Consider the following 26,688-nt stretch of genomic DNA (forward strand, 5'->3'; position numbering starts at 1 on the left):
TAAGGCAAAGATAGAAATCATCCATCAGATGAAGGAAGTGTTTTCCTTTGTGGGATAGCATGCCTACCTGGTGGAGCATAAATCTGGATGTGAGAATCAGTCTTTAGTTGCGATCAGACAGTTGTTTCTATGTTCAGCTCTTGAGCCCTGCTGCTGTAGGTTACTGTCCTGACACTCTACCAGTTTGTGTGAGCAGGGCTCCCTGTTTCGTGTTGAACAGGATAAGGGTGAGGGCAGTTGAGGACCCTGTCAGGGGAACAGCCTGAGAGGGGGAGTGACTTCAGATGAACACAGAACAGGAAGGGAACTCTTAAAATGCTGCCATGTCTGGGGCTTTACAGGATGGGTATGCTATCTCAAGATAAGGAATGAGATTTGCTGTGTAAGAGTGTAAGAGCTCTGGCCTCTGAAGCAGGGTAGAATTGGAATCAGAGAAGTTACTAACTTGGGCATCACAGAAAAAAACCAAACAATTAGGACTTTGAAAGAAGAAAGAAACAAAAGGAAGACAGGACAGAGAAATAGAAGAACTATGTGGAACAAAGAACAGAGTGTACACAAAATGATGAAGTCAAAAAGAAAGCAGTGCAAACTCAACCTAAGATGCAAAATACAATTTTAGGATTAGCATGTTTTCATTTTCTGAGATAAATCAAGGAGCAGTTGATAGCCTAATGCTATGAATGGTTCAAAAATACAGTTGTCATATGAAAATAAGTATATTCTCTGGATTCTCAGTAAATCCTGTTTCCTCTATTTATGTGTGTGAGAATAATGACAAGATGAGTCATTGCAGAGGGACTGTTTGAACAGATATGTCTTAAACTGCTTTCCAGGCTATTGTTGGGGAGTCAAAGTGGTCAGCAGATGACTCTTTTCTGATATAGAAATCTGATGTATTTGCCATGGGATATGTTCAAAACCAATGCAGTGACATTTAGAATGGATATCCATTAGTAGTAATCATAAGGCTGCTTATTGATCAATGGTGATCATAAGGCCACGAGTATGCACTAGGGAACCTCAGTTCTTCAGCTTTGTCTCTCAGCCTTATCTGATATCACCTCTCATAAACCATCTCCTCCCATTTATATTAAAATCCAAAGTAGAAATACACAGACATGCATTTGGTAACAGTGGAGACTTCTTTTGCTTGAAATTGTAATGTATAGTTAGTCACTTGCACCTCCTACTATTATTTTTCTGTCTCTTCCCCCCTCTCTTGTCATTCCTCTGTAGTCCATGATGGAGCGTGTTTGAGAAAAACTCATCCTAACAAAAATCACTGATTATAAGAATGCCAGTATTTCAATAATTTTTCTTTCTTACAACTATTTGGGTAGGCTCAGGAAAGTGACCTTATTTTGACTAGCTGATGTTCTCTGATGGGAGCATAGGGGGGAGTCTTTTATCAACACCCACATAATTTCATAGTAATTGCCAAGTATGTGATAAGACTTGTTTGTGGCAGAAATATGGAAGATGAATCCTAAACTTCTGTAGATGGGAAGTTCCAAAAATGTGAGGGTCCGAGAGAAAATTTCTAACAGAACTTATTTAAGACAAAAAACATCCCTGTTACCTTAATAAAACCTTTCAAAATAAGAGAGAGGATTAAACTGGGAAAGAGATAAGATTCAAATACTTTTAAAAAGCAGATTGTAACAATTATAACAATTATTGTTTACTCACCAGCTCTACTCTAGTAGAGCTTTCCTAGGCATATAATGCCCTACCAACCACACAGCAGTTGGAGGACCTTGCACAGAATATGCTGCAATGACTCCATTCCCTTAGGTAATTCATTAGGGTCTTAGGATTGGATAAGATCTCTGGTTGTTCTGGTAAGACTAACAGAGAGCATTGCAAATTAGGCTTTATTTGTTTAGCGATGAATATTATCACAAGAAGATTGTTTTTGAAAGAAAAATGCAAAAGAGAAGCCAAAATAAAGCCAAAAAGAAACAAGTTAATTTTGTCATGCATTTATATATAAATACCAACAGTAATTTGAGCTAAATCTAAGCAAAGACTTTCTCTTTCAAGCCAAATTATAGCCCAAGCCAAATTATATCCCAAGCAAACTGTTCCCAAACAATGCACAAGTCCTCAAGTGTTTTTGCTTAAAAAAATGAGTTCATGTAACAATTATCTAGGCACAAAGAGATGAGTAAAAGCTAGGATTTTTTTTCTCCATTGTTTTTACAGATCCTGCAAATGTTTTATCTTGCTTAACTCACCACTAAAATACATTTTGATCCAGAGTATTTGATTTAGCTCGGTATATTTTGTGACTTTTGTTAGTTTGATTTAAAAACAGTGTTACACAATGCAGGTTTTTACATGGTTTATGATTTGACTGTGAGGCATTTATGATGAAATAAATACTGGTTGTATTGTTGGATAGAGGATTTAACAATTGAAAACAGAAAACTGATGGAAATGGATGGATCAAGTCTAGCTAATAAAAGTAGTATCTACAGTTCAGACTGTAGCACAACTAAAGCTAAAGTCAATGCAATGTATGCTTTATGTTTAGCTGATAATGGAAGCTTGGAGGGAAAGCAACAAGCAATATTTAATAGTGGTGAATTTTGCATGTTCAGTGGAAGCATGCTAGATAGGGAACACTGACAGAGTCATACAAGAAGCTGCCAATAAAAATATGGTGTATCAGGTTCAGAAGCAGCATGGAAGATGGCTGGTTGAGGAGAAGAGTGACGGGGTGTTTTCTCCTGTGCTTCTCTGGGCTTGTCTCTTGATGCACTGCAGAAGGCAACTGGAGGGAACGGTGTTGTTGAGGCCATTGAGTCAAGAGACTCCCTGGTTAGATACAGGGAGATATCTGCTTTGTTCCATGTCTAGGGCTTGTCTAAGGACAGAGTGGCTACATCCAATATGGAGGGAGATGAGCTGGCCTCAGCCCCCTAGGTCAAAGTGATGATCCTCAGCATGGCTGCTGGTGTCCCTCACGCTCTGGACCTCACAGCACTTTCCTGCAAGCACTGAGCTGCAGGCTGGCATCCTACACAGCAAGTGCTACCAGAGGCCGTGGGCTCCCAAAGGCCTTTGTGTACCCTGATCACAACAGTGGTTGGATGATTCCAGTGTCTCTCTGCTCAGGCAGACCCAAGGTATTCTTCCAGCTAGATCCTTAGGGAGTCTTTATAGGTACAGGTCCTCACTGCCACTGACTGGGATGAGATGAGCAAAAAATCTTGTCAAATACTTAATGGAGTGTCTGCTACCACCTCCTGGGCTACAGACTACTATACTCCAATGAACTCCTGAGCTCCACAGCTTTCAGTGTCATGTGGAGCTAATTTATCTCCCAGTGTAGGCCAATACTAGTAGAAGTTGGTGTAACCCATCTTTGCTAAGGTTTTTTGGGTGGCTGTGATACTGTGAACAACTTGAGATGAAAAGTAATTTTCCTGTTTTCACTGCTTGGTTCTCTGCTTTGCTTCCTAAAAAAAGAAGTTATACTGGCCTACAAGTGTGATAGAGAAGTGACAGAAAGCCTATCTGGACATCTGCCCTTGTGTTAGATTATGAGACTTGATGTAACTGGGCTGCATCAGCATGAGGTGATGGGAGTGGAATGTGATTAGTACCTGGTTTAGTTTAATTTTAAACCAAACAGTCTAGTGGTAGAGGCTAGTGACACTGTGTTTTGCCTGCATCGCTGCATGCTGTGAGCAGCCCTGCATGGTGTGCAGTGGCTGACGAGGCTCTGCCTGCTCTGCTCCTCTCACAGCTGCTTTTAACTGCATCATCACTGACAGCAGATGGGAACGTCCCAGAACAAAGATCTGCACAGATACAGCTCAAGTGAATTAGGAGTCCTGATTATGAGTACCCCTGACATTTATCTCCTCTCCAAAGCTGGCACTTCCTTTGCATCCAAAGTCACAACAGTCCTACCTTACTGTAAGATATCCCATCAAACACAGAGGTGATTTCAGCTGGAGATGACACATCGACTACAATTGGGTGAGAAGACAGCAAAGAGTCATCCTTCAGTACAGGAAGCACATCCTCAATTAAAACCTGTTCAAGCTGAGAGAGAGAAGACATTAGAATAGAAACAAAGACAGGAGCATATGCCTACTTCACAGATAAGTAGCTTGAACTTCAAATTCTCTAGGCCATTGTCTTAGGCTGCAATACAGGATGTGACCAAAAGTATGTATTCTATCACCATCTGTTGAAAACAGGTGGGGCAGTGATCCTTATCTGTTTGGGAGATATCCTCTGCTAATGGGCCATCTACTTAAAAACAGGTGAGGCCATGTTCTTTATCTTTTCCACAACCCATCCTTCCTCCAGGGAGACATCATCTGTTAATGGGCCATTGAGTCCCACTGCATGACTGATAAAATTACATCATTCCATTGGGAGATACTCCAGCAAGGGGGAGGAGCCAAGCATTTCCTACCTGGATGAAAACTGAGATTTGTAACATCAGAGCAGCCTTTTCCCACTGAATTCCAGAAGAAAACTGGACCTTCCCCACATAATCACTGTACCTTCAGAGGAAAACTGCACCCTTCTACAGGACCACTGCTTTAACAAAATTGCATCTGTCACTCCAGGAGGACTGCAGCCACTATTTAATGAGACTGCTACCAAAACCCTGACTGATGGGGTGTCAGGTTGTATTCTGAATCTATCAGTGTTTTGGGGTTTGTTCTCTGTAATACTGTATTTCTATTTTAATTTTTCCTAGTAAAGAACTGTTATTCCTAATCCCATATCTTTGCCTGAGAGCCCCTTAATTTCAAAATTATAATAATTTGGAGGGAGGGGGCTTACATGTTCCATTTCAAAAAGAGGTTCCTGCCTGTCTCAGCGGACACCTGTCTTTCAAACCAAGACAGCTATTTGAAATAGAATGAAATCTCATGCCCTCTAAAGAAGGATTTGTAAACTCTTGCTTTACATTAGAGAGGGAAGGGGATATAATTTTTCCCTAACTAAGATAAATGGCCTTTTGCAGATCTTGTTTTCCTGTATGTATCATAACACAGACACACTCATCCCACCCTCCCTTGCCCCCAGTATGCAAAAAGAGTAGCCTGTGTTAATAATTTCAGAAGTGTGACAATATATTCAAAGCATTATGATCTCCTCTTGCAAAAGAGGAGCTGGGTCGGAAGGGAGGGAGGGAAGAAGGAGGCAGGGTTCCCAATTACAAGGCTTATAATTTTTTTTTTTTTTAATTGATTTGAATTTTTTAGAAAAGATTAAGTAGCCAGCAGTCAAAATCCCCTTATTTCCTAATCAATATTGACCAAAAAAACCTAAAATTCAGTTTAGCTTTCCTCTCTAATATTCACTTGGATAACATTGAAATGTCTTAGATGAACATAGTATCTAGATGAAAAAAAAGTCTTCTAAATTTTAAACTCAGTAATTAGAATTTTTCTTGCATAGTTAGGACCACAAATCTTCTACTTTAAAGTGTAAAAGCGACCTAGGGAATGATTTTGTTCTTAGCCTCTCTTCAGGGAGAGAGGGAGTCAAAGCAACAAGTAGGTACTGCCTGCTTTTAAAGTCACTAGGCTCAAGAGATAGTAGATTTCAACAGGTTCAGCCTATGTAAAACCTACTCTGCTCCCTTCCACTGGCATATGTTGTGTATGTCTAAGCATCCAGAACCTCATTACATCTGGACAGCTGGGGAAAATATGCATGCTATGTACCATCACATCTATTTGGGAGGGGAGGAAGGAAGGAGCAAGAAAACTCCCTTTATTCACAGAGCATAATGTATATTTAAGGCTAACTTCTTTGCAATGCCCTTAAAACTCATTAAATCTGGATTTGGCACAGTTAGCACTTCACCTATCCACTGTCACTACCTATTTTTGCACTGCACAGAATAGAGATTGTCTGAGTTGGAGCATTTGAAATGACACTTACAATGCTGGCAGAAGCTGAATGGATGTCCAGTATTTTCCTTGATAAGAGCCCAAGCTGTGGAGACCGGCCCAGGTTCCCAACCCTTACCAGATCCTAAGCGATCCTAAGTCCCATGGAGAGAGTACAGCCCAACTAAATAAATAGAGGAGAGTCTCCATCTTTCAGAGTGAGACCTTTAAGCAACCCTGCAAAACTGTTAAGGCTCTGTCCAGAACCCACCTAGGTGTTATTTGCCATAATAACCAAACATTTCACCCACTTGTTAAAAAAGAATTACTCTTCTCTGCAGACTAAAACTTTATAAAGTTTACTTTGACTAGTTTCAGACCATAACATAGGTAGGTGAAAAACTTAAACCAACTTTTTCTTTAGGTTGCACCTCACTATGTTAGTTTTCTATAAATACACTTTGAGTCTTCATCATTCTTGTCTAAATTTTAGTCCCTTCTGAAATGTTCCTCCCAGCCCCACCAAACTTTCACAAGGCAGAAATAAGTACCATTTTCCAATCTGGTTCTGATGCGTTTGTTCCCAGGAACTCAAAATAACTGGCGAATCCTTCATTTAACCACAAGTCATCCCACCAGTCCATGGTTACAATATTTCCAAACCACTACAATTATAAACATAAAGATGTAGGTTTAGATAAATAGTACATGCACGTTTCAGTCTCTCACATCTGCATATAGAACATTCACTTGCTTACTTTTTTCCTGCTGCCAGATGAAAATTATCATAATTCTGGGGTTTGAATAGTAATGAAGGCTTTGCCTTGTGTTAAAACATCACTTTTATTATAAAATTACATATTACTTGGGAGATTGCTAATGATTCATGTGCCACTGAAAATATTTTTAGTTTCTTCCTCTTGATTTGATGATTTTTGCTTTTAAGGATGTTTTCAGACAGCCTCTACAGTGTATAACTGTCCCTGTTTGCCTGCCCAAAAGAGACATCTGCACACATAAATTAGTTTCTCTAAGACATTTTAGATAGATTTTTGTAAACTGGCTGACAGTCTGGGCCCAAGCATCTAACTTCCTGTGAAAAATTTCAGGGCAGTAGTCACAGTATTTTAAAGCTCTAATGGGGATCTGTTTTAACAGATGATATTTTGCAATCAGATTTTGAGCACATGTAGAAGGTAGAAGATCCTGAGACAAAGTTAATGATAGTATTTTCAAGACTAAAATGTTGTGACTATATATTTGAAACACTGTAAAGTTACTTATGTACTAAAATATACCTGATGAACAAGCTCATGGGCTATCACAGCAGCTACTCTCTGTTTGTTGGACGTGGCTGACTCCTGAGGATCATACAGCAGGTTTGTTTCTCGGTATGTGATCAACCCCCAGTTCTCCATAGCACCTGTCCCGAAATCTGGAATAGCTATTTTATCTGCATTAAAAGAAAGAGACAACGATTACTACTGTATCCTTTAAATCAATTAGCTTGTCCTCTCTCTGTGTTTACAGCCTGTTTTTCTTGCCATTTGTGATTCTGGCTTACTACTGTGGACTGCAGGCTATTATCTGTGTTCAAGAAGAGAACTGGCCTAAAGCAGCTGATAGCAAGCGCCCTGGCTCTGCTGAGATTAACAGAGGTAGGATCAGTTGCACTTGCTGAGGAATCTGTCCTGGGAGGTGATGCTATGCCATCTCCCAGGAATGTACATATCATACATTACATAATTTTGGCTCCAGAAATTCATACTATTGTCTGGGGATATGCTGTAGGCAGTAAACCTCCTGAAACTATTTGTAGAATAATGAGGCATGACATTGTTTGTCACACTGTTGTATTAAAAATATTTATTGACATGTTAACTGAAGTAAATCCCCCATGCAGTGAACAACATCTGCTTCTATGCCTGGCAATTTGTGGAGGTCACTCATTTCTGGTCAGTAATCAATACAGGCTTAAATGAGAATTGCAGACTCAATTGAACTGGCATTTTCTTCCGCAAATAATGACCACAGGTCTTCTATGTGGGTTGGTAAAAAAGTACAGATGGATTTAAAACTGAACAGAATGAAAACCCTTCACCCCACTCCAACAGAAGATAGGAATTACTTATTTTAAATTAAGCAACTTGATTATAGAATCAAAGCTGATAGTTTGGCAAGGGCTTCAGTGACAGTCAAAATGAGAATACAAGGAAAAGGTAATGCCAGAAGCCATAAATCAATGTGAAATACAATATCTAAATAAATCATTATGCAGAAACAGATCTGATTAATCACATTTTACCTGGATAACTTCTAATAATGAGGGAACAACATGGCAAGTCAAAGTCAGTGATCCAAAAAACAGACATTCTGGGAAAAACAGTACAGAATCCACAAAAGTATCTATCTTGTGACACTGCTGACCTGAAGATACCAGTCCATCCTGTCACACAGACAGGCCTTTATCCAGAGGCTGCCATGACAATCATCAGGCTTTCATGACAGTGAAAGTTTGAATATAAAGCATAGGTGAGATTTAGTACCTATTATTACTGGGGACCAGTGTGTGAAAGAACAACATGTACTGGTTTCCCTAACTCTGTTGTCATTGAAATGCAAACATATTTATGGTAAACTCAGGTGCTGTTTGGAAGGAGGAGGTAAAAGTCTTTTGTTAAAGTAATATATGTTAGCCTGATAGGTACAGGTACAAATAATCAACAAAAGGTTTTCACAGCATTATTAATTGTCTTCAAAGTTTGGGGAATTTTTCCCCCCTATATTGTCTCAACTTGTTTGCAGCTAGTATTTTTCCATTCTTTTAAGTTCATGAGCCTAACTGAATTACCTCTTTGAAGGTCTTAGGAGGGAGAATTTCCAAACTCTGATTGCATTCCCAGCTTGATTATTGTGCATGTTAAACTGCATGAATCAGATCCAGAGTCCAGATATTCCAAGCTAAAGGATGCCCAAATGCATTACCTTCTCTTTGTTTTGTAAGCATGGGCAAAATCTGACAGGCTGCCCACTCTTATTTAGTCCCAGATATTTATTTAGCCCAGCAATAGAAACTATAAATTACATGCTGGACCACATTCATCTTTCTAAGAAGTCTATACACACCCACTTTGCACGAAGGTTAATAAATAATATGACATACTCTCTGGCAGTTTACATCTTCACTTATCTCACTGCAGAATTTTGTCCAGAAGTTCACATGGAAGTGGTACATATTTTTCTGAAACTTCTTGCTGTTTTAACTCATGATGGTCCTTTGATGATGACACCAATGCTTGCCTTGATTTTCCACAAGACACTTTAAAATAAGCATGCCAGGACCAATTTTTCAGCAAACTGAACAATGAGAACTGGTAACTAAACAGTAACTGAGACCAACCCATCTATCATGACATTTAGAAACATCTTGAACTACATTGGTACAGTTTTAAAACATCCTGACATAATATCAGCAGTTAGCAACCAAATCCTTTCATTATGTTTTCCACCAAAGCACAGAGATTTGGAGGAGTAACATAACCATGACACCGAATTAACAAAATGAAAAATATAAATGTTAATAATCACCCAGCTTCGGAAGAGAGTAGTTCAAATTGAAGTACTGTTCAAAGAAGTCAAATACAATTTTTGTTACATCTGCTGCATATTCTGCCGTGTGTATTTGCTGTGGCTGGGCATAAACTCTCAACTGTAAAATACAGAGAGACAATTAGAAAAGTTTTCAGATAAAAGGAATCAGGTGTCAAACACTGAAAAGGCATTTACCATACATATCAATAACTCTTCAGGTTTTCTCTGAGACTGGCCTAAACACTGTTGTTGTACATGAGAGAGACCAAGACAACATGTGCACACTTTCCACTGTTTGTCTGAATTGTAAAACTGGCAAGACCAGTGGCCAAGCCTGGAGCAGGGCCTGGTTGCATACCAGTCCCTACTTCCCCACAGCGTGGTTTTCTCAAGGAGGAAACCTAGGCAAGCATAGTCAAAAGGGATCCACTTGTTCCGAGCAGTTCACTGATCTTGACTGATCCCATCAGATCAATCTTCAGGAGCATATCTGTATTAAAATGTGTCAGAAGCCCATAGCATCTTATTTTATTCAACTTCTTTGTACCTTTCCTACATCATCATAGTTTCCTCTTGCCCTTGTATATTTGAAGATCTCAAACCCACTGAAGACAGTGCATTTACTAGATCTGTGACCCTTCCTAGATGTGCTGGCCCATGCGGTTTGAGTGGCTGTTTGACCAGGACCTTGGGCACTCACAGCTCAGTCACTTCTGAGCTGCTGCACCCCAGGAAATCACAGCTGAAAATCAGTTCTCTTTTTAATGACCAGGCAAGCTGGGGAAAACTGGCATATTTGGTAGCCCTGCATGTGAGGAGTGACCATTTCTGTGCTCCTCCCATGTATATGAATGCAAAAAATTATGTGTTTGAATGTTGACCTTTCTATCCCAGAAGCCTGATGCCTGGGACGGCTTTGGTTATTGCTGTCAAATGGTAGGAAACAAGCTGTGGAGGAATACATCTTTTTGGCACTCATGCCCATGATGAGGAGGCTGCAACTTGAAAAAACCTTTTGAGATATTATCTTCATATTGTGAAGGCAAAGTTTGAGTTCAGAATTCATGGAGCCTTTTGGGGTTCTTTCCCTCAATCTCTTTGTCCCAAAGCCTGCTGGAGCTTTATGTAGGCTGTTCTCTTCCCCACGCCTGAAAATCTCCAGTGTGGATAAGAGACTTCTCTATGGAGTGAAGTTTCTGGTTTTATAAAGCCGATCTATCCCATTTTGCCAGCTCCATGACTTATAAATGGGACACATTCATCTGACTACACTAGTGTGGCTTGTTTACTCCTTCAGTGCTGTCTTACAGCCAGTTTAGGGCCCAAGCTGAGCAAAGGAGCTGGTCTATTCCAGGAATACTTTTGGAGCCTGACAACACATTGGTTTCGATACTGTAAATTGCACTTCCTCCAATGTGAGGGGAGGATGGGAAAGTGGTCAGAAATAAAGCTGGAACAAAAAGAAGATTAAAAAAAAAACAAACACAAAAACAAAAGACCAAAAAATCCACACGAACAAAAAAAAACCAAGCCAAAGAAAGCTGATGAAATTCAATCAGGAGTCCATTCCAGCCATTCCAGTATTTCCCCCAGGGTCAGTTTGCAATTACAACCTGCAATTTCCACTTCTGTAAGCTCTTTACCCAATTTAGCAGTTTTCAGTCCCCTAGGTGATCCATATTAATGGTTTTCAAAACCTTCAGCCTGCGCTAGAGATGACTTTGAGTTTCATTTGTATAATCTCCTCTGTGATTTTCCAAACCAGACATTCTGTACCTGACAGGTAATCAGCTCAGGAGCATTGTTTCCAGCTGTAGGCACATTTCCCACCATTGATTTCATGAATGTTTTTGTTAGGGCTTTCAGAGTGAATAGCAGAGTTTTTAAATAATTTACTACGTCATGTGAGCTGTGTGCTCTTGCTGTTGTTTATGAAAGTAATTTATGGATCAAGTGGATTCAGCTTTCTGTTGAATGAGGGATTTATTGTTAGAAATTTACACAGCAAACTATGCAATGTTCTTTTCAGTAGTTGGTGAATTTAAATACCTCATTGCTCAGCTGGTCTTCAAAGTTCTTGGACAGGAAGCCTTGGAAAGGTTAGAAGAATAACTTTCTCTATATATGATTATAACCCCTAAAGATAGTCTGGTTTCCCAGGGGAAAAGATAATTTTTAGTGATGGATCTTACACATGTATTTTATATTGGTAAAACTATGTCCATGTTAAGAGAAAGGAAAGATATGATTTTAACCTCACTTAAACCCCACGTGTTCTAGTGCAGGCAAGTCCTCAGACATTGTTTAGTGAACATCATTAACAAAATATTTAGTAACACAGGCCTGAATTAGAAGATGTTTCTTCAGGCAACCTCTGTACTGACACAAATACCCCTGCTTCTACACACACACACTTTAATTACCATGTTTCGGTGAACACTCCCTTCTATTTAGAAAAGCTACAACCAAACAGGAACATTGTGGGCTGTACTGTTTTGCTTGGGGAAAAAAACAAATAGTGACCTCTGGGCCATACTCTGGAGCATGGCGTGGACAAGTAGTGAATGTTTAACTCCTGCATGTAGAAAACAGTGTTACACACTTCTTCAGCACATTTTTTTCCCTACTGCATTATGTTCTGCACAGAAATCTAGAAAAATTCTAATTTTTAAAGGAACTGAACTCTAGAGAATACCTATTGAGACCAAGTAGTCAAAGTCCTATCCCTGATAACATGTGGATCAGCCATGCTGAAGAGAAATTGGTTAACAAAATTACATGACTGAGTGGCCTAAAAATGTACTCCTGTGAATTACTTAGTCGAACAGCAGAGAACTAAGAACATTACATCCTGTCTCAAACCAGGCTCCTATCACCAAACCAGGCTGCTTTTCTAAGTGCAATTTAGCTTTAGTTATTTGTCAAGTAATAATATAAGCATACAGCATGGCACTAGCAAGGGCACAGAGGGAGACCTCAGCACATTGCTGTGACAGGAAGTCTTTGCTAAGAATTAGAACTTTGAAGATTTCTACAAGACAAATTTTAACATCAGCAAACAGCCTTCAGTAGGGAAGGATTTGATGAGCCTTTTCGGTTAAAGAAACTAAGGAAGAGCAAGGGAACAGTAGCTTGGCTGGGGTTGTATTCTAGATTCTCTGTCCATTTGGCACATTGTGTCCAGAAAACAAGGAAAGCGTTGCCAGCTCATGTGAATGACAAAGCTTGTGTTACATATGGGGAAAGGAAGAGGAAGAAGCAAAGGCATGCAGTCCTAGGGATCACTCTCTGTATCAGATGAAAAAAAGATCTAAACCAATAAACAATTACCAGCAGGTTGAGTATCCCAAACGAGGTTTAGGCTAAATGAGGAGTTTCTGTTGAGGGTTAAGTTGTATTTTGGATTTTAGTTTGTGATTCAATGTAATGTCTTGTGATCTCTTTAGGCCTGATCAGCTACACCTTCAGGAGACTTGAATCTAAGCAAGAAATGGATTGGCCTGCATGCTGCATCTAAATGAAGGAGCTTTTTTAATTTAATAGATTCAGATTCAAATATATTCACTTCATTAGGGGATCTACCAAATATCCACGTGTTTAGGCAGACACTATCACTTCTATACTTATTTTTACAGAACTTACACTGGGCAGTTGCCTGTTGCCACTGTTGTAAAATAAAGAAGCCAGTACATAATGGCACATAGCCATGTAGTCCTGTGTCTCAATGGCTGTAATGACATCAAGTTAAATTCACACATTTTAACATTTTAATCCACAGAAAACTATAAAGTATTTATAGTCATGGCCTGTGACTCTCCTGTACCCCCTAACTGGTACATTCCTTCAGTCACAGGGCTTTGAGTCAGAGATGAGTTTGGAAAAAGAGTATTCCTTCCTCACCTGTGTGCTCCTATGGCAGGTACTAACTGGGATCTCACAAATATGGGAGACAGGGAAGGACTGCAAAACACTGTATGTAGTCAGAGGGTCACTGTGAACACCTAATCTGATAAAATAGGCTGCATAAAATAAACTATAGGAAAAGGAAAAATATGTCCCTGTTTGTATAAAAAAGAGATTTTTAAGAAAAAAAAATGCAAATCAAGGCACATCTGTCATCTGAACCATGTTCAGGCTGCAGAAGGACTTACAGGTATTCCACGTGCAGATTTTCTCTCTACCCAGGCAAACTGGTGCACTGCAAAGCATACCAAGTAAGTGCTCATGGGGACTGACTTCTCAAAAGTTGTTCGATTCCAGCCATCACCAAGCTGTACAGTTTGCTACAGAAATGCAAAAATAATCAAATTGATTTTTGAAATTGCAAACACATGCATAAGAGTACAATATTTGTATGAAGGCTGCAACTGCATAGGAGCAACAAATCACCTCTCCAGGTCCACCTCTTCTGGCATTTTATTGCTGAAGGCATGAGAACAGACAAGGTATTTTTCTTCTGAAATACATGAAATGGTACTTTGCTTTATTGGCACTAAATAGGTTCACCTTGCTCTAATTTTTATCAGGGATTTGAAATTGTTCACATGAACATAAATTTTGTCAATAGAAGTTTTCTGGTGTATGCTGTGTTTTATTCTGGCAATAGTTGCATAAAGTAACATCACTTTGGCAGAGCAGAGAAGAGACTGAATTCTCCCCTCTCTTAAATACATGCATTATGTATTTAAGTCATGATGCAGGGATGCTACCTGGGATATAGGCCAGTCTAATGAATCTATCCTGAACTAATTCAAATATAAATGAGCACTGCTAATTAGTGGGTTGCCTAAATACACATAAAATTTAGTGCTGATCGTAGTTTTTATTTTGCTAAACAATTAAAAAACATTCCTGATTCTCCAAGATGTTTTTTCCTCTAAGTTTGTTGACCACACTAAATAGGAAGGTGTAGATACTGATCCCTTCTTTCCCATGACCAGTGACAGGACTCAAGGAAATTCACATGAAGGGGAGGTTTAAAAGGTTTTTCACCCAGAGGGTGAAAACTGGAACAGGCTCCCCAGGAAAGTGGTCACAACGCCAAACCTGACAAAGTTCCAGATACATTTGGACAATGCTCTCAGGGACATGGTGTGACTCTTGGGTGTCCTGCACAGGGCCAGGAGTTGGACTTGATGATCTTGAGGGGTCCCTTAAAATTCATTTTATTCTAAGATTCTATTCTAAACATATATTTCTTCTATTCTTTTTCTGCTATAGTCTGAAAATTGTTGTGCTTCTGACTGGAAGACAAACTTAAATAGAACAAAAGCCAGAAGCATATAAAAGATATTAGCCTTCATGAGATTTCTTTCTTATAAACACAATATAAGTAAAGTCCAGACAGTTAATTTTACAGGTAATATGATTCCATGAGCAAAACACCTATTCACCCATATATTCATAACTCCTTTTTGAAAAGGTATTCACAATCTAATTTTCCATTATTTTACCCACTTTGACCTATTTTGATATCTTCTGTTATTTAAACAAAGTCAGGACTTGAGTGGAAAAAATTTGAAGAAACTCAACGCCAGTGAAAAATGCAAATGAAATGTAGAAGATTCTGATTTTGCTGACATGATTTTGCCATGCTGATTTATAAAGCTCCACACCACCCAAACTACTACAGGACATGTAACATAAAACATGCCTTGCATTTACAAACTCTTTCTTACATTTCCATTTGTGGAAAATATCTTTCCCAAAGTCCTTTCACTACTAAGACCAGAGCTACTGACCTTGACCAGATGAAAAACTGCCCTGCTATAATCCTTTAGTCAAGCCTCAATATGAATTCAGCATAATCAACATTTTCTTATCTGTACTTAATTTTTAACAAATCAATTAAGAAGCAGTAGTTAGCCCTTTGCAAGCTTATTATTGTAGGTCCATAGTAGAGGCAAGGTCCACATGTCAAGGTGTAAAGTAAATCTCAAAACACAATAAATCTTGATAATATACTGTGTTATTCCCTTACTTCCTTGTTCATACTCTCACTTAAATGAGGTCTGTGAGGAAAGGTACAGCAATCTCCTTTCATGTGTTGTTCATCAAAGTGCCTGGTTGTCTTCTAGGTATCATAGAAATATTTTTAATAACAATGGGCCAGATCTCTAAATGTGCAAAGGCTATGGCTACATCTGTATCAGCCTGGTAATAGATATCTCAGCTGCATTGCCAGGAGAATAAATTTGGGGGACTCTAAATAAAAGCAGACCTTTGTTTTCTGGATGGGGGAGTATTTGGAAAAATGGAAATGCCAACAGCCTGGAGGCTGGAAGCTCTTTTTTCTTTTTTTTTTTCTTTTTTTCTTTTTTAAACTTGGCACTTTATCTCCCACTTCAGAATTTATTAGTAGACATTATGCAACAGACTATACATTCAGTTGAACTATTCAGTAGAAACTCTCTCATCTGAAAGTCATTCAGTCTTCTTCCAGAAGGCCCAGAGGTAGATAATTGATGCCATTGAATTTCATGCAACATTTGGAATTCGACATAGTAGGTCTAGAAATAGAATATTTAGGAAACTATAAACATGGTGGAATGACAAATGTCCACACCCATGAGCTGACAGATGGGGTTTCAGATCCTCCATTATTAAAAAGAATAATCCTAGTCTTTCTGGCTGGCATGATTCTTTCCCATTAAATTGTGATCAGCAGATCTTTGTTCTGGACCATTATGCAGTTTTAGTAATTATTTTAGACTTTCCATTTGGGAAGCAGCTGTCTTTCAGACTACCCATTCTCTGAGCCTACCCAGTTTGACTGAAGAACCTGCCAATATCTATTTATAGTTAGCAGGGGATGCTCACCTAAAATATCTGAACAGAGGGTCTGCTGGCTAACGACAGAAGAGATGTTTCATTTTCGCTTTGGATTTGACTCTGTGCTGCCCTGTTGTGTGATGGTAGACCACTTTGAGTCTGAACCAGCCAACCAGTTCTGTTCATGGAATGTTTATTAACCGTGAGTTTTACAGTGCCTGAGTGGTAGAGTCTATGAACATATAAAACCTGGCGACCCACGTTACCTTTCAGTGGCTCTACAGAACAGTTCTTAGGCAGCAGTTGGGAAATACAAACCTGTACTGGCATGTTTGAAAGCGCTTGGTACGCATCTTGATGGATGATAGATATGTTGTATGTTGCCTTTTTGTTTGGCTCATCAAAGCAGGGAAATGATTTCCGTGCATCTGTTGGCTCATGATCAGTAGCTGCAATGCTCCTGAAACAAAGAACACATTGGTAAGACTTCATTATATGGCTTTGAAATCGTGTCTACAATTTTGAAGCATTTTTTTCCATGATTTCACAAACTAAATTCAACTACAAATACTTGTGCATATTTATCCATTCATAAAAGCAGGTGACATCAGAAATGCATGAGCTGACATTGCATAGTCAGTCTGTCATCAACATTCTCTAGGTTTCAGAGCAAGAGCTAATGCAATTGCTTATCATCAAATATTTTTAGGAGTCAGGCAATAAGAGAGGCATGACCTCTCATGCATAGTGAAAACTTTGCTCACCCTCCTGCTGAGCTTTCCCATTGATTTATGCACCTAAAATAAAGAACTGATGATATCACCTAAAAGGAATAAGTCATTGTAATAGTTGTTTACTCACTACAGCATATCTTGGTATCAGGGTCTTGAACATCTCCTGAAGGGATACCTTGGAATTGTTTAAATACCAATAAATCTCATCCTGCCTGTGTGTTTCTTTTTCTTCATTTACCACATACTCATGCTCATATGGTCCCCTGACTCCATTAGTGAAACTGCTGGCAAAAGCATGGAAAGTTCAGGTGAACATCTTAGTACATAACTGATGCTATGCAAGCTGTGTTGGGGGAGTCAGAAAGTAATCTCAGTTATGCACAACCAGCTGGAGGAGCTAGACAATAGGGGTCATGTAAAAACATAAGGTGAAGGTTGTGAGCATTCATATTGTTCTTGCTTGTCTCAGTGACATCAGGCTCCCTCCATTAATGACCCACACAGTGGCAGAGCATATTCTCCAGTGATTGATGGTGAAAAGGATCACAGATGCCCCTTCAATTAATCTGGAATGTTGAGCATTTTCTGACAGCACTTCTACAGCTGCTCCAACTATATTAAGGTAGTTTTTCTTTCCAAAAAGTAATTAAAAGTGTACATCATAAATTACAGATCTGCTGCAATCTTAGAAGCTCACTTGACAACCAATTATTCAATGTTTCTGTTGCCCTTGGCATTTCCCTGTGACGGTTAAATACTAAACTGGTCATTAGGAACTTGTAGCAGCAAGGGTCATTTACAAGCCTGACACAGGTAATATATCTGGGTTCTCTCCATTCATGTTCTGTGGAATAGTAGCTCAAAGGTTCATGGGCAGAAAGTATAAAGAACATTCACTTTAACATAATTTCAGACTCAATAGAGTTTCTTTTGCTTGGTGCATTCTTTGCTGTCACTCTCTACCTTTCATAGGATTTGAAAGCTATTTCACAATTAACTCCAAGCCTCCAGGGCGACGCTTCACAGCTCTTGGTTAAAAACTTGGCTACATATTTTGACACATTTATGTCTTGTTCCTACAGACTGATAATATTGTGATGTATCTGTTGATTTATAAGGTGATAATCCATCTATTGTCAATGTTTGTGGAGACAGACATTCGGAGTGAAAAACCTCAGCACTACACTTCCTATAGGCTAGATTATGAGAACTCCAAACTATGGCATGTATAGAAGTGGTAATAGAACCATGAAATGTTGTAATTCACTCTCAAACAGCATAATGTAGTTTTTAGATAAGATTTTCTTTACTGCTTGGTAGCTTCTGCTCTTGAAGCTGATGTCCAGAACTTTAAATATGAACTAGAGTTGACAGTTGTAAACATCATAGTAATAAGAAGTGAAGATCTGGCTGAGACTGCATCCAGCTGTTCTCAAAATAAAACAGTGATACATTTAGAACCATGATGAATTTTCCTTTTTTTCCCATCCCCTGAAGTACATGGCATTAGTGTCAAACCCTTCCTCCTTGAACTAATTAAAGCATTTTTCTCCTAGTCTTTCTTAAACTTCTGACTTGTTGCTTCTTCTGAGAAAACTTTCTCCTTGAGGAAGAAAATTAGCAGTGTTACTTTTGTACACAGATGAAAATGTTCCCCTTGTCTATTCAATAAAATCCTAAGTACATCCCTGTTAGCCATGTGCCAGCCTCTTGTTCCCTTATGGACAACAGAGGGAATTCCTAAAAAAGGGAAGCCATACTTTGTCACTAATAGTAATGCAAAATCAAAGCCAACCGCTGTGACATGTTTATATTATTTTTAATATTATTGAAGAAATACAAGAGGGCTTTAGCACATTCCTTGAGAGAAACTAATGACTTGAATAACCCAGTACACCAGCCAAGGGCTCTTCTTTTGCTCCTTTCCATAAGATCTGAAGACAATACAAGTGTAATGTAGTTATGCTCACTGCATCATGCAAAGTAGGGAAGGACTGTTATTCCTTTTTCATCAATGGAGAAATGAAATGCGCAAACAGAGAAATAATTTTACCAAACGACTTAATTGCTTACAGCTAGGTTTGGGAACCCACAGAAGTATCTAAGCAGGTCTATGCCCAAAATCTACATTTTCAAAGTTTCTGCTTTCCTGTTCCCTACCTGCATGTGCACATTAAATAGTCACAATTCCAAGGTATCTCACAATCTCCTTCAGGGTATGTTCAAAACCACTTTTTTCTGGTGGGGTTGTGTGATCTGTCTGAACAGGATCCCCAAATGAGGCATTCTTCTCCCTAAGCCTCTCAAGGATCCCAGACTTAGAGACATGTTCACCACATCTCTACCTGTTCTCCACAAAGTGGGCTGGGAGATTTGAATCTAAGCAACAGCAGAGCCTGGACATGTGCCCAGTTTATAAACAAAAAGCCTTATAGCAATGCTTTGGCAAACCTTTGCCTTCACAGATAAACATCAGGGGAGCAGCTCAGCTCTAGGAGATGACTTTCAGTGTTATTAAGTCTCTCAAAAGGTCCTGCTGCTTCAAACACTGCACAGAAGAGATAGTAGAGTAGGTTAATTACATGTTGGATCTCCTTTTCACCTCAGCCCCCTTCTCTTTAACATCCACTATTAACAGACTTGTTTTTGATCATTGCTGTTACCTAATGTGATTTATATTTACTTGCAACCTGACAAGAACAGAATTATTTGGGTTGAAATTTTCCAAGGGTGGTGTCTACCTCAGGCAAAGGTAAAAGGAAAATGTGAATTCCAGTGAGCATTGTTTTTAAGTAGAAAGCTGGGGGGAAATGAATTTTTAATAAGTAATAAAACCCTTCCCTCACTATCCTTCCTCATCCCATCCTATTCCTTACCCTCTGCTGCATAAAAACAACTTGGCTGGTGGTTGCTTTGCTTTCAAAACTATACTTACCACTATCATGTACATCACCTCTACCACCCCCACAAACAATCTGCCCAAACTCAACCATATGAAAAATATTTCAGAATTTGCCATTCATTCGTTCTTATTAAAGCCCTTCTCAAGCCTAAAAACCTCACACCCTCAAGTTTCTTTCTGAATTGAGAGTTTTCAGACAGCTGGCTAGGATCATCTTTGCAATTGTAGTTTCCAGCATCCAATTAAAGAAGTAGGAACAGTCAAAGTGAGCTCACATTTTATACTGTCTTTAGTTTTAAAGCATCTGGTATCAGATGCTTGGCCCTTGTCTACCTATACTATCTGGATTTGAGGGACAGGCACTCACCTCTCCTGCTCTGCAACTCAGAAGACCTGTATTCTGGTCCTGCTGTTCTGGGGTTGTGACAGACCTAGGGCTATAAATTTAATATCTAGATATCCTTCACCAATGAAAAGGAAGTAACACACCTCAACTTAGAAGGATGCTAGGACGTTGCACTTTAAAACTGCTGTGGAGATGTCAGATGCTCAAAATATGAAACCAAAGCTGCTCAAAGTATAAAGCCAAAGCACTTTTTGAGTCAGAGCAATGCTGTCGTCATAGATGGAGGAAAACAAGAGGAAAAGAGCTGCCTGGTGTTCCAGCTGTTCCCTGCACGACTTCTCCACACGAAAAATCAATGCTTGCTTTATCCTCTACCTCTTGTTTCCACTGCTGCTGTTGCCTGTCACTGCAGCTACTCCTATCAGTGGTTGAATGGAGCTGATGAGACTCTCACTCATGACACCATTGTCCCAGGAGGAGGAAAAAATGCCGTGAAAATGCATCAATGTTTGTCTCCATGGTCCTGCTACAGGGCCTTGTAAAAGTCTAGCCAAGTTTATCTCCCTGCTGTAAAGGCTGGAAAGAGTCACTTCAAAAATGTAAATATCAGAAAATGGATGAGTGTCCTCTCCATATATTAACTGTGAAGAGAAGCCTTTGAGCAGCGGGCAATGGCTTTTTCAAGCTTCCATCTTGAAGCAGTACAAACCTGGCAAGTGGAATGGGTTAGCTGAGTTAGTAGAAGCTTTGTAATCTTTCAGTGACTGTTGATATTTTAATAAGGAAGAGATGAAGCACCAAAAAAAGAGTAAAAGATAACCCTAATTGTTTAGACTTTTCTGCATATAATTTAAACCAGCTGCAAGAGAGACAGGGAAATTCTGATCTGAACATTCCTCAGGCTTACAACATCAAGGAGGTATGCTATCAGGAAAACTATCAGAAGAACATTTTACACCAAAACTCTTACCTTGGGGATAACAGGAGAGAGTGGTGAGAGTTGTATGCTATTTATTGCATGCATAGTTGTATGCTATTTACTACAGAGATAAAAACAGGCCTTGATCCCTCCAGTTCTTTGAGGGAGCCATTCAGTTCAAAGGTAAGCTCAGACCAGTAGAGTTTGAAAAGTTTTTTTCAGAATAATAATAATAAAAACAAACCCCTCATCTCTCCAGCCCACATTCACTAGTCAGAAGGCAAAGGGTTTGAATACAGCATCTTCCTTAGGGGAATGAGAAAACTAAAGAACAGCCCAGAAATGTGAGTAAGTTGGTGAGAGACAAGACTGAAAAGCTGAAACAGGAATACAGCAGGCCTGAGCAAGTAGAAAGAGAGTAGAAAGTTTAATAAATAAAACTGCTTTACTTGATCTGTCCATCCTCAGTATAGGTGGTCCTATAAAACCCAACCAGTGAACCATTCAGCCAGCCTTGAAACTTCAGGGTGAGCACATATGGATCACTTTCATTAGTGACAGAGAGCTCTGCTGCTGCCTTCATCACAATGTATTCTTGTGGCGTGTACTCAAAGCAGTCATTTAGAGCAATCTGTTGTCCTGAAGATTTCTGGAGTGTGGGCATTTCTGTAATCTTGGTCTCTCGCAGGTGCAGCCACAGGGAGCTGGTTGGCTTTTCCAAAGCAATAGATATACTGACTGTCCCACTGTAAGTGTCTTTCTCCATTTCAGGCTTGATTTCCAGATTGTAGTGGACAGGCTTGACATAAGTGGGCAGCCTAAAATCTTTCCAGTCTCCAGTCTCATCATTCTTGGAAGGACAGGGACCCAAATCCACTGGCGGAGGAGGCTCTTCTGTTGTTGGTTGCTCTGTTGCCTTTGGAGGTTTAGGTCTGCTCAATCCCACGCCAAGCCCCACGGCAAGTCCTACAACAACCACGACTCCACAGATGATAGCCACATGCTTTGTCTTCATGCAGTACCTCTTGGACTTCTTATCCTCAAAATCCATGCCCTCCATCTCTGCTCCTAGGTCTGTTCTCAGAGGAAAACATTAACCACAAAAAAGCTTATTAGTCACTTCAGCACGTGCAATCAGTAAACTCAGCAGTCTTGGTTTGTATTTTAATTGTGTAGCTATAGCAGTTCTCTGCCTGTCTCCTGCCCCTCTCCTTCCATGAGACACTCAATTAATTAAAGACAACATGCATTTGGAGGAAATGTAAATATCAAAAGAAGTGCAGCTGGGCTAGGAGACCGAGGGAACTGACACACTGTTTCTGCCGTGCTCCCGTTATAAGCAGTGCAACCCCACCCCCCAGCCCCTCCTGTTCTGGCCTGAGTTAAATATAAAACAGTGCTATGTTAATCAGCAGTCAGGAGACGATCAGATGCCAAAGCTCTGTCAGCAGCTTTCAGAAGGAGTTTGCAGCTAGAGGTGTAACTGCTCCAAACCCTCAAACTTCACCACTACCTCTTCCCTTCTTCCTCTGCTGTGTCTTGTTTAGGTTTTTGAGGTTTGGGTTGTTTTTCTCCTTCCTCTTACTACCTAATTCAAAGATTTCCGTGAATTTCCACCTTATAGTTTGTGAAATGACATCTCAAAACTTGCAAAAGTCACATATATCTTTCAGCTGTTTCCCCTCTTTTCTGGGCTCATTTACCTTTGCCAAATAACTCAAGGAAGTCACAGACAGATGAATGCACAGTGGAACAATAAATATTGATCACTGCTTCAAACTTTAAAAGTTGTCTAATTCCTCTCCCCCTAACAGCACCAGTTTTCCAGGAGACTGACCATAACCATGCATGCAAGCTGGTAGCCTGGGACAGCATTGCTTTGTTGGTCAGCACAATTACAGTGCTGCTTGTGAACCCTTGCTGTGAGGGACACTTCTAAGTATGATTTATGCACTAAAGATCTAATTTTCCATTTATTGCTTGTCATCATAATGTGGCACTTCATTGAGGCAAATTAATTGAATAGAGCCTGATTCTGCTTGAGGGAACTTATTGTAAGTAAGGCCTTGCTAAGCCTGCAAGCAAGATGTTGCTAATGCAGTAGGAAACTGAGCACAGTGGTAGTCTTGACCTTGTTTGAAACTGGACTAAAGGAAAATAGTTTAGGATTGAAATGTCATTCCCTGCATCTCTTAACCCTATTTCTTCACTTATGTAGTCCTCTTCAGTAGAATTTTTAATCGGGCACATCAGTTTGGCTTTATGCCTCCTGATTTAGTTTATTAGGAGAAAGATTATTACGACTTTTTACATCAGTTACAACTCTCTGACTACTTAGCCTTGCCCTTCCCTTCCCTTTTTCAGATGGATGAAGGTTCATCTGAATGGATTGCCTTAGGTTTTAGAATCAGGCTTCAAGTGAGATGCACTAAACTGGGCAATCTCACCCAGTCTGTTTAGAAATTGATCTGTTTCATAAACCACATTTCTAAATACTGTCAGTCACCACCAGGAAAAACGGTCTTTTTTTTTTTTTTTTTTCGCAAATCATCACATTAACTCTTACGTATTTTCAAAAGTGAGAGACTGATGCAAAAAAAAAAAAATGAAGCACAAAGCTAGAAATCTGTTTCACATTATGCCTGTTTTTATTGTTTCCAATTTCTCTGCTGTGATCAAAACTAGATATGACATGGGAAACCAGTGCCCTTTAATGGATTGAGTAAGAATTCACTTCTAGCAGCAGGGCCAGCACTGAAGATCATAGTCTTAACATTTAAAACCATTTCATCTTTTCTTTTGTTGTGATTGGGCAGGACAAGGAAAAAGAGTTACAACTGATTTTAAAGAACAGGCCATAAGAGATGAGATAGTAAATGTGTCTTGATTTCAGACATGGGTTTTACATCACTCTTGTTTTTATTTTCCTAAGCCGTGGGCCTGTCTGTTACATTTTTAACCTGAAGATGAAAAATGCTATTTGAACTTACAGACTTGAATCAGAGCAAGTTATTTACTGTAGTTTTGAAGCAATTGAAGATTTCATCACTTGTAAAAATTACCTCTTTCTGGGGCTAGAAAACTCATGTGGATGAGCTAGTCCTAAATAGCAAATATATATGTATTTCTTATTCCAAGAAGGATGTCCTTGAAGACAATACTGGTAGTAAAGTCCATTTCAAGTTGTCAGTCAAGTGCAGTAGTGTAGTTATACACAAGTTCTAGCACTGATCTTTTCGTTGTAGTACCAGAGATTCCAACCTAGTTGCAGCCAAAACTAGATATATTTCTGATATGAGTAGCTATGAGCAGGCTTACTCCTCCCACATCCAAAATGTGCTTTGTTATGGACACTCCTACAGTCAGCCAGCAGTGCTAACAAGCCTGACTGCTGCCAGTGACCCAATAAACATGTCCAAGGATAAACAGGACCCGAACTGTTAATTCTCCTACACAGGAAAAATGCAGGAGGGCAGAGCTCCCAAAAGCAATGCTGGCATTACTCGTGTTTGGCCATCTCCAGGCAGAAAGAGGCAGGGAACTGGATCTACCTCCCCAGAGGAGAGAACACCATGGCCTTCATGGACAAGGTATAGATACTTCATTTACCCTCTCCCCACCTGCCTAAGATGATGGATCTGGAAAGTCAAAGAAAGCTCCCCCTAGGCTGCTCCAGCACAAACTACAAGCACGACTGCAGGCAAGTGTTGGCCAAGCTTGGATTGCATAGATTGCTTTAGATGATCTTCTAGAAATGACATTTAAACAGTCTTTGCAGTTACCTGGGCAATGTTAACACCTGTTATAAAAAAAATTTAGTTTGGATTTTTTATCCAATCAATTTCAATTCAAGCTAGGTTTTAGTTCCCAGTTTGCACCAGAATTACCACAACTACCTTAACCCTGCCCCTTTGGATACCTAAAATGCAGGGGGGTATGGAGTTCCCCTGCTCTGCCATGTCATTTGCTGGTGTGACCATGTAGATGCTTGTAGGAACAATATCCAGATAACTTTTCTGACAACTACCAAGAATGTAATGAATGCTAAATTTTATCCACAAGTTGTCAGCCACTCATTTCCAATGCAATTTCCAATTTTAAGTATGGAAAGTGGAATAAAATGTCTGCAAGTGACAGCCGGGATCAATACTAAGAAAGGCCTGCTCCAGACCAGCAGGGACATCTCACATACTCCCAGGATGTCCCTAATTGAAGCTGACAATGAGAAAAGAGCTGCTCTGGAAAGCATCAAAGACATGAAAATAAATTAAATATATTAAAAAAAAAAAAAGGTAAAGATTCCATTGCAACTCACAAAAAATGAAACTCCTCTGAGCCAAGTCATCCTTGGAATAACATGAAACACTTCCTGGGCCAATGCCAAGGAGCTCTTTGTATCCCTGTGCCCAGGGACTTTAAGGCAACATGAGGGCAGTAGTCTAAGGATCTCTGATTCCCTTCTGCTCTCTGAACTGCCCTTCCTGCAAGATTTTGGAATAATAAATGGTTCCTTTCTGCCTCCATCAGGAGGAATTTGTCTCTCTTTATTTTAAAATAATACTCCTTCAATTTTTCATTGCAAAATAAGAAGACATGAAGCAATCTGCTGTCATGACTGCTTTCTGGCACAGCTGCACTTGTAGATTTCTCCCCTGTGGCCCCCTGCCAAAAAAATCTTTAGGTCCTGAATTTGAGAAACATGAAACTGGTTAGACTGTTGTTCCACCAGGTCAGAAACAAACATTGTCAGAAAATATTCCCTTGTCCAGTGTTTTCCCGTGTCTGTAATAACTGATTTTGTCTCTGTCTTTTGGCTTTGGATCCTCTAGCAATCATAAATCCTCTAGAGTTCACAAGTCTTAGTAATTACTGGCTTGCAGTGGAACTCATTTCACTCAAAATCTTTTCTATGACAGTTTTTAACTACAAAACAAGTTCCTTTGGGTTTCTGTTGTTTCGAAGTGCAAATGTTTTGAACTGACTTGAGAAAGTCAAGATTTGTTTAGTCATAATTGTTTTCCCATTCAAATCTTTAAAATCTGTACTCCATTTGTGGGATACTATGTGGATGCAGTGCCTTGGAGGACTGCATTATTTCCTGCTGCAGACTGACAAGTTCTGTCTGTAGCACACCAGTTGAAGTGCAGTGCAGGCCCACAACTTATTCTGGATTCTGATGTATTCCCCCAGCAGGTCAGCGTTAAATGTATTTATCCACTAGGGTTGAGGCTGAGGGGAGTTACCTCAAAGCCTATTCTCAATGAAGTACTGTGAGTTACCATTAGCAGAGGCTCTCTTTCCTTCCTCTCTCTTTTTCATGTTTCAAATTCCTGGATGTAGATTCTGTGCCTTGAAATGTGAATGTCATCTCTTATACTATTCATGTAAATAAAGCAAGTCAAACTGCATTCATTCGGTTTGCTCTATCATGTCATGTTCATGATAAGATACCATATAATGTATCTTATCAAATGAACACTTACCATAAAATCATAGAATGGCTTGAGTTAGAAGGGACCTTAAGAATTATTCCCAACCCTCCTGCCATGACC

At 39.6% G+C, this 26,688-nt stretch overlaps 1 protein-coding gene across 1 annotated transcript in view; it reads right to left on the reverse strand.

Annotated features, from left to right (window-relative positions):
- ENPEP (glutamyl aminopeptidase) overlaps positions 1-22,429 on the reverse strand; it is a 34,888-nt gene extending 12,459 nt beyond the window's left edge. Inside the window, exons 1-7 of the mRNA XM_014878354.2 lie at positions 21,586-22,429; positions 16,554-16,695; positions 13,616-13,747; positions 9,462-9,582; positions 7,172-7,326; positions 6,425-6,538; positions 3,925-4,059 (exon numbers count right to left, since the gene is read on the reverse strand). Coding sequence (XP_014733840.1) covers positions 3,925-4,059; positions 6,425-6,538; positions 7,172-7,326; positions 9,462-9,582; positions 13,616-13,747; positions 16,554-16,695; positions 21,586-22,196 — 1,410 coding nt within the window. The 5' untranslated portion in view covers positions 22,197-22,429. The remainder of the gene's footprint in view (positions 1-3,924; positions 4,060-6,424; positions 6,539-7,171; positions 7,327-9,461; positions 9,583-13,615; positions 13,748-16,553; positions 16,696-21,585) is intronic.
- Between the last annotated feature and the right edge of the window lie 4,259 nt (positions 22,430-26,688).

Source organism: Sturnus vulgaris, chromosome 4 (assembly GCF_052056855.1).
Source record: "Sturnus vulgaris isolate bStuVul1 chromosome 4, bStuVul1.hap1, whole genome shotgun sequence".
In the NCBI taxonomy this organism is placed as follows: Eukaryota; Metazoa; Chordata; class Aves; order Passeriformes; family Sturnidae; genus Sturnus; species Sturnus vulgaris.